A 13,682-nucleotide genomic window follows, 5' to 3' on the forward strand; every position below is an offset into this window, starting at 1 on the left:
TATATATATATATATATATACACACACATACATACACACACACATATGTGGAATAGAGAACCCAGGAAAAATATGATTATTTTAAAAGGCATCATCGGGACTTCCCTAGTGGTGTAATGGTTAAGAATCCGCTTGCCAATTAAGGGGACACGGGTTCGAGCCCTGGTCCAGGAAGATCCCACATGCCGCTGAGCAACTAAGCCCGTGCGCCACAACTACTAAGCCTGTGCTCTAGAGCCCGTGAACCACAACTACTGAAGCCCACACGCCCTAGAGCCCATGCTCTGCAACAGGAGAGGCCACTGCAATGAGAAGCCCACGCACCACAGCGAAGAGTAGTACCCGCTCGCCGCAACTAGAGAAAGACGACGCAGCAACGAAGACCCAACATAGCCAAAAATAAATTAAAAAAAAAAAAAGAAAAGGTAGGCTTCCCTGGTGGCGCAGTGGTTGAGAGTCCGCCTGCCGATGCAGGGGACGCGGGTTTGTGCCCGGGGCCAGGAAGATCCCACATGCTGCGGAGTGGCTAGGCCCGTGAGCCATGGCCGCTAAGCCTGCGCGTCCGGAGCCTGTGCTCCGCAATGGGAGAGGCCACGATAGTGAGAGGCCCGCGTACCGCAAAAAAAAAAAAAAAAGAAAGAAAAAAGGAAAGGCATCATCAAAAGGCATATATTTTCAATGAACAATGCAGGAACAACAAGACATTTGTACGGAAGAAACTGAACCTTGATCCTGCCTCATATCGTAATAAAAAATAATTTGAAAAGGATAATAGACCTAAATGCAAAGGCCAAAACCATACAATTACTAGAGAAAAGCATCAGAAAACATAAAAGTGAAAACAATGGAAAGTCTGGGTTTCTGCTTTGTCAAAAAACACCAATAAGAAAGTGAAAAGGCAATGAACTGAAAGAACATACTGGCAAAATATCCAATGAAAGACCTTACCCAGAATAAAGAACCCTTGAAATTCAATAAAGACAGTAGACCCAACAAAAACTGGTGAAAGACTTCACAGATACATTGCAAAAGAAGATATCCAAATCGCCAGTAAGTATATTCAAGGTGCACAACATCAGTATTCATCAGAGAAAAGCAAATTAAAACCACAGTTTACATTCACTAGAACGGCTCCTACATTGCTGTTCAGAATGAAAAAATGGTATAGTCATTTAGGGATACTTTCTTGGCAGATCCTAATAAAGCTAAACACATGCCTACCTTGTGAGCCAGCACTTCCAATCCTAGGTATAGGCCCCAAAGATATGAACGTATATGCACCTCCCCAAAAAAAACAGACTTATACAGAAAAGTTTATAGAAGCTTTATTAATAATATGCCAAAAGCTAAAAACAACAGGGTAATGGATATATAAACTGTGTTACATTCAAACCACACTGCAATGTAGAAAAAAATGAACTAGTGACACATGTAATACCTGGATGAATCTCGAAAACATTAAGTTGCGTAAAAGAAGCCAGACACAAAAGAGTATGTACAGAATGATTCCATTTACACGAAGTTCAATATAGACAAAGCTAACTTATGATGATAAAAGTCATAGTCTAGGCCAAAGGTAGTCTTGACTGGAAGAGAAATAAAGGAACTTTCTGGCGTGATGGAAATATTCTAACTTGATCTGCCTGGTGATTACACAGGCATAAAAACTGATCAAGCTGTATGCTTAAGATATGTGCATTTTTGCTATATGTAAACTGTACCCTAATTTTAAAAAATTCTTCAAAGGTGATCTGAAGTACGGATGTATCAATTTTTCAAGCTGGAAGGGACTTTGCAAATAACCTACTTCAATTCTTTTCTTCATTTTATAGAAGCAAGCCTTGGGTTTTGAAGTAAATTCTTAAAGAGGTAGTTCCAAGCAGAGCTGAGACTAGAACCAAAGATTCGTAAGTGACTAGCCACTACTCCTTCCACTGCACCAAGCTTTGAAAACAAAACTGTTCCCGGGAACAATCATTTCCACTTTGATTATTTGCTTTAGTTTTTCTCTGACAGTTTTCAACAATATCCAGGGGAATATCAAGAGCTCTGGTTCCGACTAGTTGTCCGGGTGAGGTCCCAGGCTGCTTTTTAATTGCTCACTGGGCTTTCATATTCAATGGAGAGAGGCCCTTTTGTTTGTTTCTAAGTTTATAGATGGCACCTATAAGCATAAGCCTCAGGCTCTTGGACACAATTTAAAATAGTGTGGCACTAACAGTTTGACACTAATGTCACTAAGACAGATGGAATTCCCGGTTCAGACTTAAACAAATTCTAATACTGCCCCCAATATTGTCCCTCTGCCACCACAGTCTCAGGCAACAGACTACATAAACAGTCCAGCCTTCTGTTAAAGATGTAGTAATAAAGGTACAAAAAAGAAATGTTGGGTTTTTTGGCCCAAAAGTCCCATGTAAATATGTGGTAACCTGGTATATCAACAGTAGGGAGAATTCCATCAATTCCTTCTCAAAATGCTTAGGAAAGACTTAAAGTCATGTCAAGGACTTGGTGCTTGCAACAGAGAAAGCAAAGGCGAGGTTTCAGTTGACACAAAGATTTATTCAAAGAAGTAATGTGTCATCAGAAAAAACTTTCCCGGCAGCTTCTTCTACTTCTGTTTACAGTTTCTTCATTTTCAAGTGGGGCAATGATTTTTTCCTTAATTATGCTGAGCTAAAATTTTCCACATTGTTAACTTGAATTTCATCTTCTAACATCCTATAAATATTAGAAAGAAGAATGAGAGGAATATTTAAATCAGAAGGAGAGAGATGTGACTGAGCACTTTTCTGATGAGAAATCTAGGTCTTTTCCCTATATTCTTAATCTCTAAAATTTATTTTGATTCTCTACAGGCAGTAGGTGTTCATTAGATTAGAGCTGAAATAATGCACAGACTTCCTCATTTCTAATTAAAAAGCCAATCTTAATATCTTAGTTTGAATATTTACTGTTTAAAGTATAAATAGTGTCAAAGTAAAAGTACTGACCTCTTTCTTCCCCTCTGAGGGACTCTGTTCACAGGTCAGGACTAAGCCTTCTTTTAATTTCACCCTCATCCATAATCCTCTTACTGATCCCACATAGGCTTTGAATACCCAAGGTACAAGTATGCCTGGAGTTTTCGTCACCTTATAATCACAAAGAATATCTGGAACTCTATTAAATGAAAACCATATTGTTTATTCAAAGAAATATCTCAACATTTCAAAAGAACTTTATATCCTTTATATCTGGGAATTATTTTAGGAAATAATTTGAACACATTCCTGCCAAAAGAGGTGAAACAAATTTTTACATAGGGAAACTTAAATTCTTTTTACAGATGCAGAGAAGAATGGATAGGTAGGAAACATGACTTGTTGAAGGTTTCAGCAAAAGTTCAAGACCATGATTATAACATCATGGCTTCTGTCACTCAGTTCTAGTTTTAAAATCATGGAGCTGGATTAATCTCCCAAATATATAAGCAGCTCATGCAGCTCAATATCAAATAAACCAAACAACCCAAGCCAAAAATGGTCAAAAGACCTAAATAGACATTTCTCCAAAGAAGATATAGATTGCCAGCAAATACATGAAAGGATGCTCAACATCACTAATCATTAGAGAAATTCAAATCAAAACTACAATGAGGGGCTTCCCTGGTGGCGCAGTGGTTGAGAGTCCTCCTGCCAATGCAGGGGACATGGGTTCGTGCCCTGGTCCAGGAAGATCCCACATGCCGTGGAGCGGCTGGGCCCGTGAGCCATGGCCACTAAGCCTGCGCGTCTGGAGCCTGTGCTCCCCAATGGGAGAGGCCATAACAGTGAGAGGCCCACGTACCACAAAAAAAAAAAAAAAAACTACAATGAGTAATCACCTCACACTGGTCAGAATGGCCATCATCAAAAAGTCTACAAACAATAAATGCTGGAGAGGGTGTGGAGACAAGGGAACCCTCTTGCACTGTTGGTGGGAATGTAAATTGGTACAGCCACTATGGAGAACAGTATGGAGGTTCCTTAAAAAACTAAAAATAGAATTACCATATGACCCAGCAATCCCACTACTGGGCATACACCCAGAGAAAACCATAATTCAAAAAGAGTCATGTACCACAATGTTCACTGCAGCGCTATTTACGATAGCCAGGACATGGAAGCAACCTAAGTGTCCATTGACAGATGAATGGATAAAGATGTGGCACATATATACAATGGAGTATTACTCAGCCATAGAAAGAAATGATACTGAGTTACTTGTAGTGAGGTGGATGGACCTAGAGTCTGTCATACAGAGTGAAGTCAGTCAGAAAGAGAAAAACAAATACCGTATGCTAATGCATATATATGGAATCTAAAAAAAAAAAAAAAATCGTTCTGAAGAACCTAGGGGCAGAACAGGAATAAAGACGCAGACATAGAGAATGGACTTGAGGACATGGGGAGGGGGAAGGGTAAGCTAGGACGAAGTGAGAGAGTGGCGTGGACATATATACACTACCAAATGTGAAACAGATAGCTAGTGGAAAGCAGCCGCATAGCACAGGGCAATCAGCTCGGAGCTTTGTGACCACCTAGAGGGATGGGATAGGGAGGGTGGGAGGGAAACGCAAGAAAGAGGGGATATGGGGATATATGTATACATAGAGCTGATTCACTTTGTTACACAGCAGAAACTAACACACCATTGTAAAGCAGTTATACTCCAATAATGATGGTTAAAAAAAAAAAAGTCACGGAGCTAAGTGGCCTCACCATGGTAGACCAAATGGTGTTTCTTATAAATCTCTTGCTTCTTACCACCAGCAGCTCTTGTGCCTCTGATGGCTTTAAGATGCAATAACTAAGTTTGTCTGCCTCAGATTGAAATGGCAACTGTAGATACAGTGAAATACAGTCCTTAGGAATATGCTTCCCCCAGCGCATCAGAAAAATCTTTGTAAGATAAAAGCATGCCTCTATCAGAATGTCCCTCCAGCAGAAATTTGACTCCTCAAATAATATCCTTGTTGCCTACCCAACCATACTCTTCTAATGAGTATTATTTGTTCTATTAAGGGTCTGATGCACCAAATGCCAAAGACACAAAGTAGGCACAGGTGATCATTATAAAGTCAATCAAATCAAACCAGTTTCCATTTTCTTCAAGCAAACATATTATTTCGCTTTCCAGAAGAATTGGTGCTGGAAGCCTGAATTAATTAATTCCTTAGAGATCATTTAGATGACTGCAATTGTACAACAAAAATAACATTTCTCTTGAGTCAAGAACAACAAATACCAGGTCTGCAACCCTGTCCCTATTTAGTGGAATGCTTGAAGTAGCACCAATACCTTATGTACCAAAAAGCCTGCTCTAAAGAATAAGAACTCATTTTACTTATCTGTCACAATTTTCCCTCTCCTACTGTCATCTGCCTCAGGAATGTACATCAATGCTGCTCTTACCACTTCTAATAACATTTTCTCTATAAAATGTTTACTTTGGTAGAGTTTGACAAAGATGTCTGCTCTTCATACAAGTCAGGCATAAGTTTGTCTTTAAATCTCAGTTGCTTTGAGTTCTTTCTTGGTAAACACCAATTTCCATAGTAAAACTACAAACGAGGACAAACAAACTTAGGATGAACCAGATCTTTCTAGGCTCTTTGTGTGGATGACTCAAAAGCAATTAGGGTTGTTATTAAGTTATCCAACAAGTACAGCCTGCAAGGCCTGGAACAAGTACTTCAGTCACCAATGTGGGAAACAAGTTTGAACTGGACATTGACAGTATTTTTTTTTTCTCTTCAGGTCCTACACTTTTATCAAAAGAAGGACACATGTTATAAAGGACAAAGGGAAGAAATTCTTAGTTACCTAACCCGGAATGTTAGGGAAAAAAGGAATGTACAGAGGGAAAAAAAAAAAAAGTAAGTAATCCATGCATTGCTTTGTCTAGACATACTGTCTAAGATTCCAACACTGATGTCAATCAGTTGGACCGGAAAGATGGAGCAGTTCATTCAAATCCCATTTGTTCTGGGTAGCCCTTGTGTATGGATAAATCCTATAAAGTCCATTTCCAGAATGGTCTTCTCCTCAGTCAAGAAGGGAACCTCATACAATTATCTAAACTCAAAACCTGAGGTAGGGCAGTATCTTTTGAAACTCCAAAGATCAGATGAAACATGTCATGGGAAGCAACATCTACATATAAAGCAGTATAGATCTGCTGAGTCTAAAATACACATATATAGAGAGAGACAGCAAGAAGCTGGTTCATAGGTATCTAAAGGCATGGAATTTACACTGTGCCTAAATTATCAAAGTTAATAAGTGAAAAACATGTAGTTTAGGTAATATATTTCCATGTGAAGGAGTGAAGCACAAACATATTAGATGATCAAGAAAAAAAAAAATTTGCTAGCAAGAGTGGCACAATGCCCTGCTGATCTCTTTTAGTTTCAGTAGAATAACACTGCAAGATACACATATACCTAAAACAGAACATACAGACCCAAGGTTTAAATAATATTTTCACTTTGAAAATTGTCACGGCCATCAAAAGATGTGATAGTGTCACATTAAACTTTTAAATACTATGCCTCTGAAAAGTAATTAGATGAAAAATAATTATACTACCACTGGTTTAGACAGACAGAGCAAGAGCTGCCACTAAAATAAAGGTAACCAGAATAAGGGTTACCTTTCACAATTGAAAGGGATTATAAACACATGAAAGTCTTTTCCCAGGAAGGTGATGTTGTTAAAAGAGAGATTCAAGAATATTTCAGATAACTTAATTGATGGCGGATGCATGTCAGGCTGTCAAAGGAAGATCTTCAGTGTTAACATTTTGAGACAACACTTACTGGAATGCTTAAATGATTGAGCTGCTCCAGGGTGACATTTTTCTCATATTTTTTACACTTTTACTGGTAATGGAGAAAAAAAATATGCCATAGGAACAATTAAAAAGACAATACATTTAGTTGTATAAATTGCTTGACGGTAAGACAAAGCAATGAACCCTGATAAGAGGAGATGCCACACTAGTCATATCCCTCTAAGCAAAGGCAATCAAAACTCCAGATTAGCATCTTCATAATATGCAGCTGCCTCCAATGCATGGGTCATAATCAGAGACGCACTTCCTGGTTTAGGAGCAATTATAAAAATATGTTATACTCTTTTTAGTAGAAGAATCTAAAACGGAATTTTCCCATAAACTTCCTTTCATAAAGAACCCAAATCAGAGTTTGAGATTAGCAGATGCAAACTATTATATACAGAATGGATAAACAATAAAGTCCTACTGTATACCACAGGGAACTATATTCAATATCCTGTGATAAACCACAATGGAAAAGAATATGAAAAAGAATGTATATATGTATAACTGAGTCACTTTGCTGTACAGCAGATATTAACACAACATTGTAAATCAACTATACTTCAATAAAATAAATTTCAAAAAGAGAACCCAAATCATCTAACCTCTATCTTGTTATCTCTATCTTTTCTCAATAGAAAGTAAGACTGTTAAATAAGTGGTCCTACTAGATAGAAGTAGATGAAGTTTCCCCAGCAAAACATCATTCACCCACTTAAAAAACATGTTCAACAAAAGGGATGCAAACCATTTGAGAGGTAGAAGATAATTCATAGAAGTCTAATCCCTCATTTATGGGGTTTCTTTAGCTCAGCTAGAGAACGTAGCACGCACATTTCATTTCTCTGGCTGTCATTCTGAAAGGAGCTATAGTTTTCTGGAATGAAAAGAGGCTGAGAAAAATAATACAGCTTGGTCACCAAGAAGTCCTTCGCTACTCCAAAGATTAGTACTGTCAGGCAGAGGCTCAGAGTTGGAGAACAATATCCTAGAAACTCCTACATGTTTTTCTGATGGAAATCTGAGTAAATCAAAGGCAAAGACTGAATCCCCTGCTCAAACATCAACTTAAAAACTCTTCTTGCAACAGAGTAAAACAAAACTATGGTTGCAATAGTTCACTGAAGTTCCTTTCTGTGGCATGAGAGAACTTTACAAAGAGCTAAAATTGAGATAATGATATGTGATAAATACAAGTCTTAACCCAGAATTGTGCACTGAATATGGCACATTTAATAACACACATGGGAACTGCTTTAGTGACATGTGTTTCACTTGACCAATAGCTAGTTACCTGATGCTAAAACATTAATAATATGGCAGTTTAATAACGTAAAAAAACAAAAAACCAATACCCCCAAACCAACAAAGCCTACTACTGAAATCTTGAATAAAATACTTCAGGTTAAAGTACATCATTTCCAGGATTCACAATTGTAAATGATAATTTCATATGAGCAGGATCTGTTAGCATTGACAGACTGAAACTATCAAAAAGATTTATTGTTTAAGTCACCTATCTCAATATCTCATTCAGTGCAAGGCTAGAGACCTTAGATATGTCTGTGCTTGTTTCCAGGGGACTACCCTGGTTGCCAAGTTAAAGCAGAGGAACAAGTACGAGTTCTCCAAAGTAAGAGTTTACATTAAGAATGAAAGCACAGCCCTGGAAGCGGATAGCTCAATCAGACACAAGGTACAATCCACTGACAAATAGTTCAGAAAGCCAAGAAAACGTACGAAACCCATGAGCTTTCGAACTTCGAAACACATCCAGAGACAGAATCAGAAACAGAAGCTTTGGTCTTTTAAAAGAGACCTTCACAAATCAGGTTTGTGTTTGTTTCTTTTTTCTTTCACATTTTAAGCCTCAATCAAGTCAGCTGCCTCTAGGGATTTTGAAATTGCTATAGATTAAAATCCTCTCTGACTCAACTGTCTGACTAATGCCGAGGGTTTAATAATTCTACTTATAAGAGACTTTTTTGATGAAACCCTGCCGTATGCTGTCTTCAGATGCGCCGCAGATGCACCATATATAAAGCATCACTGTCCTTATTTTCTTTATGACTGCATTTAGAGATGAGAAAATGTATTATTACGAGCAGTTCTATTATTTGGCAGACCTGGCAGAAAACAGTTTTACAATACTAATGTAGCAACTATCACCTATAGAGACAAAGACCTACTTCCAGGTACTGATGACACATATTCATGGCTTGCTTCCAAGGATAGGAAGTTAATCATTGCGATAGATAGAGTTAAGTTAATGAATTTCTAAACTTTATGCTTTCAATAATAAAACCATTTAAGCTATAGCATTTGGACTCTCTACTTCCACAGGTCAGGCACTTTGATACTCAACAGGTTGAGTAAATTGAATCCATATATTGTATTTACGTTCTCTGTCAAGGTTGCTTCTCCACATTTGAGAGATCAAAGGCAAAACAGTCATCAACCTGTAGCCTTAAATACTGTGTTCATGACATTTAATCAAGTGCCAACTCCACCGCATCATTCACCAACCTTAACAATATTTAAATGCATGGCGTCGTTTAGCAGCAAATGTAGGCACAGTACTGTTTTAATACACACACACACACCCCTCACACGCACACGTGCACACACAACTGCATGTGCACACGCAGCTATCCCTCCCCACCACCCCCGAAAAAAGAAGAGGAAGATGGCAAAAAATATATACTCGCTACATTGTGCGAGAAAAGAAATTAAAAATGCACAGAAATACCCAGTAAACACTTTGGAGGTAGTTTTCTACCTGAGGCAGCATCAATCACGGTGGAAATTCCCCTTCGATCAGACACTGGACGGGATGACCCTGGCATGCTGACTGGGTCAGAGCGGACTGGCTGGATCCTGCAATGCAATTTAATTTAATTCACGTATGTTACTGGCATCAAAACTGTCGCTGGCTACAACAGATCTTAAATCAGGAACGCTGGAATAGCCCAATCCATTAAAGAACCATTCATTCTAAAACAAGGCAAACAGGGGAGCTGCAGTCCCTTATTCTCACAGAAGGCTAAAGCACAGCATTCTCTACACTCTAGACCTCTTCTTCTCTTTGTATGTTTTCAATAGGTTTTAAGCAAGGGACTGAAAAACTGAAATTAATTTAAAGGGATAAATTAAGCAGCATGGGAGAGGACACAAAACACATTATACTGAAAACTTTGGCATTTGCAAAGGAGATGAAAAGTTTTGAGAATCTTCAAATTCATGAATAGAACCATGCCTTCCTTAAAAGATAGCATTAATAGATACAAATTTTGAGTCACTCCCTTAAAATCCTTAATGAAAGTTACTTTATATATGACAACAAGCATAGGATAACAAAGCTGTGCTGGGATCTGGCTGCCAGGGGGTTAGCTAGGATTACTACTATCTAACTGAATTACCTCCATAAAATCATCAATTAGCATTGAAGAATCAATTAGAGTCTCAGCAAAATTGCAATTTACTACATACAATTTCAAGTTGCTTGGGAATGGCAAATCTATAAATGCCAAGAGTCTATTTCCAGTTGTATTAGATTAATACTATTCACACAAAAATTTCTGTATGGCTAAAAGACTTGAGAGGCCCAGGCAACTTAAAGGACTAAAGACTTGTTATAACAATATAAGCATGCATTTTTGGCGATTCTTTCATTCAGTAAGTATTTGCTGAATATTAATCATGTGTCAGTATTATTCTAGGAACAAGCAGAAACAAAACACGAAATACAAAGTCTGTGTGCAGATATATAGTATAGCATATGGACTTTCAGGACTGATGCAAAAGAAAACTGGAGTGTGAAAATGAATGAAATAGGTAATGAAAGCTCAAAATGAAGAAATGGGGGGAGGAATGTACAGTCCATAGCAGATTGAGATGATCTTATGGTGCTATAACAGAAATTGGCCTGGAGGGGTGGGATAGGGAGGGTGGGGGGGAGGGAGACACAAGGGGGAAGAGATATGGGAACATATGTATATGTATAACTGATTCACTTTGTTATAAAGCAGAAACTAACACACCATTGTAAAGCAATTATACTCCAATAAAGATGTAAAAAAAAAAAAAGAAATTGGACCTACATACAGTCTTAGGATGTGTATATATGCAAAGGGGCAAGAAGTGCCCTTTAAACATAGAACTAGAACAAGTGAACCCTTGGAATTGTGACCAAGCATGATAAATGGAGGGCATCTTGAGGAGCATGATTAGGCTTAAGCATAGGGTTTATAGTGGATACTGGTGGAAGATAAGAATCGATAAGCACCATGGGACAGATTATAGAAGCCTGACATACCAATTATGGACTACAGAAAAAGAGTCCTTTTTTTTTTTTAAATTTTGCTTTTTACATTTAGATCCGTGATCCACTGAGTTAATCTTTGTGAAGAGGTATTTTTGTATGTTTTTTAAATAAATTTATTTATTTATTTTTGGCTGCACTGGGTCTTCGCTGCTGTGCGGGGGCTTTTTCTAGTTGCAGAGAGCGGGGGCTCCTCTTCGTTGCGGTGCGCGGGCTTCTCATTGTGGTGGCTTCTCTTGTTGCGGAGCACGGGCTCTAGGCGCACGGGCTTCAGTAGTTGTGGCACATGGGCTCAGTACTTGTGGCTCACGGGCTCAGTAGTTGTGGCTCACGGGCTCTAGAGCGCAGGCTCAGTAGTTGTGGCACATGGGCTTGGTTGCTCTGTGGCATGTGGGAATTGACAGGCGGATTCTTAACCACTGCGCCACCAGGGAAGTCCCAAAAGAGTCCTTATTGAAAGCACAGCTCGAATGTATATGCATTTGTTGTATGAAAGAAAGAAATGGGGCCGGGGGGATGAAAAATGATGCATTTGATCTAGTCCTGGAAGTTGGAAATGTTGATGATCACTACTGTAGTGGACGATAATGGTGCCCTAACCAGTATGCCTTCTGCCCCAGGTCATTTCCCCAAGCCAGTCATGGTAATCCCATCATCTCATGGTGAGATTAATTAGCTCAGGGATGGGCAGGCCGAAGCAAATGAGGGCCAGTGAGAAGAGAGGAAGAGTTTATTTGAAGTTTCTAGAAGAGATGTTTTCTGGGTCTTATAAGAAACAAGAAGCTAGCCTGTTAGACATGCCCAGTGCATGCAAATCAAAGCTCCTTCCCGATCTAAATAATTTATGTGGCCTAATAATTTTCCTATTATTAATCCACTTTATAGCACTGGAGTTTCTGAATCATCCAGATTTGTGGGTGGGGTATGGACTGGGCTATAGATGAAAGAAGATTGGCCAAGAACTGATGTGTTGAAGCTGGGCAACGGATACACAGGGGTTAATTCTATTATTCTCTTTAACTTTACATATTTTTATATATGCTTGAAATTTTTCCATAATAATAATTTTAAAAAGACCAAAAAAAAACTGGTGGGGGTGATGGAAATGTCCTAGAATTAGACTGTAATAAAGCCACTGAATTGTACAGTGAATTTTATGTTATGTGAATTATATATCAATTAAAATAATATGATTAAGGTGTGAAGATCTAATGTATCACACGGTGACTACGGTTAATAAAACTATATTATATAATTGAAGTTTGCTAAAAGAGTAGAAGTTAAATGTTCTCACACACAGAAAATTCACAACATACATATATAAAATACATCAGTTGATGGATGTATTAATTAACTAGATGAAAAAATAAAATGATAAAATGAAACTGATTTCTTAGGAGCTAATCTTGAATGGAAAACTAGGTTTTATATTTCACTTTCTTTTACATTATCTATTTCTTAGGTCTATTAATAAATATTTCATTGACCTTTTTAACGAGTTAAATCCCTATTCCAAATAAGGAACTGGTATGAAGTTAGCCATGCCTAACAGCCATGCCTGTTATAGATATGACAGCCACCAATACACCTGACTGTTGCCATTTTGGTTAGGATACAGGGAGGCAGAATACCACAGCATCAAGTAATCCTTAGCAATATGAGGTATAGGACAAGGTACCAGGTGTAAAGGGTCAGTTGAGCCAAAAAATCTAAACAAGTCTTCACAATTTAAAGGAGAAGGTATGGGGCCGCTTCCCTGGTGGCGCAGTTGTTAAGAATCCGCCTGCCAGTGCAGGGGACACGGGTTCGAGCCCTGGCCCGGGAAGATCCCACATGCCGCGGAGCAACTAAGCCCATGCGCCACAACTACTGAGCCTGTGCTCTAGAGCCCACGAGCCACAACTACTGAGCCCACGTGCCACAACTACTGAAGCCCGTGTGCCTAAAGCCCACGCTCGGCAACAAGAGAAGCCACCACAACGAAGTGTAGCCCCCGCTCACCACAACTAGGGAAAGCCCGTGCGCAGCAAGGAAGACCCAACGCAGCCAAAAATAAATTAATAAAAATAAAATAAATAAATAAAGAAGAAGGTAAAGTCAACAGACATACTGCCATTGTGCATAAGCCTAAAGAAATGTAGAACCAGAGGTGAGGAGCTGGGATAAAGTGATAGTGGACAGGAGTGAGGAGAATATAAAGAGTGGGATTTCTAACTGGATGCTGGGCAGGAAATGGTACTAAACAGGACACATAATTGAAATGATGTGAGGTAAATCTGAATTTTCCACCCAAACTGTGTTCTAATGGGGTTAAGGTCATAACCAAGGGCCTATATGCTTAAATGTTTAAATATAAACTACAAGTGAAATAAAAAAAAATTATAGGGCTTCCCTTGTGGCGCAGTGGTTGAGAGTCCGCCTGCCGATGCAGGGGACACGGGTTCGTGCCGCGGTCTGGGAAGATCCCACATGCCGCGGAGCGGCTGGGCCCGTGAGC

At 38.9% G+C, this 13,682-nt stretch overlaps 1 protein-coding gene across 9 annotated transcripts in view; it reads right to left on the minus strand.

Moving 5' to 3' along the window:
• The window catches only part of BCAS3 (BCAS3 microtubule associated cell migration factor), a 574,202-nt gene that overhangs the window by 271,999 nt on the left and 288,521 nt on the right, over window positions 1–13,682 (minus strand). For 7 of the 9 annotated variants that reach the window (XM_027087291.1, XM_027087292.1, XM_027087300.1 and 4 more), the window contains one exon: window positions 9,644–9,741. In XM_027087291.1, coding sequence (XP_026943092.1) covers window positions 9,644–9,741 — 98 coding nt within the window. Of the gene's footprint in view, window positions 1–1,307; window positions 2,725–2,996; window positions 3,166–9,643; window positions 9,742–13,682 lie in introns of those variants that run through there. The other 2 variants (XR_003428780.1, XM_027087298.1) reach the window with 2 other exon arrangements.

This window comes from Aethalodelphis obliquidens, unplaced genomic scaffold (genome assembly GCF_003676395.1).
Source record: "Aethalodelphis obliquidens isolate GAN/ISIS:26980383/991018 unplaced genomic scaffold, ASM367639v1 scaffold58, whole genome shotgun sequence".
NCBI lineage: Eukaryota > Metazoa > Chordata > Mammalia > Artiodactyla > Delphinidae > Aethalodelphis > Aethalodelphis obliquidens.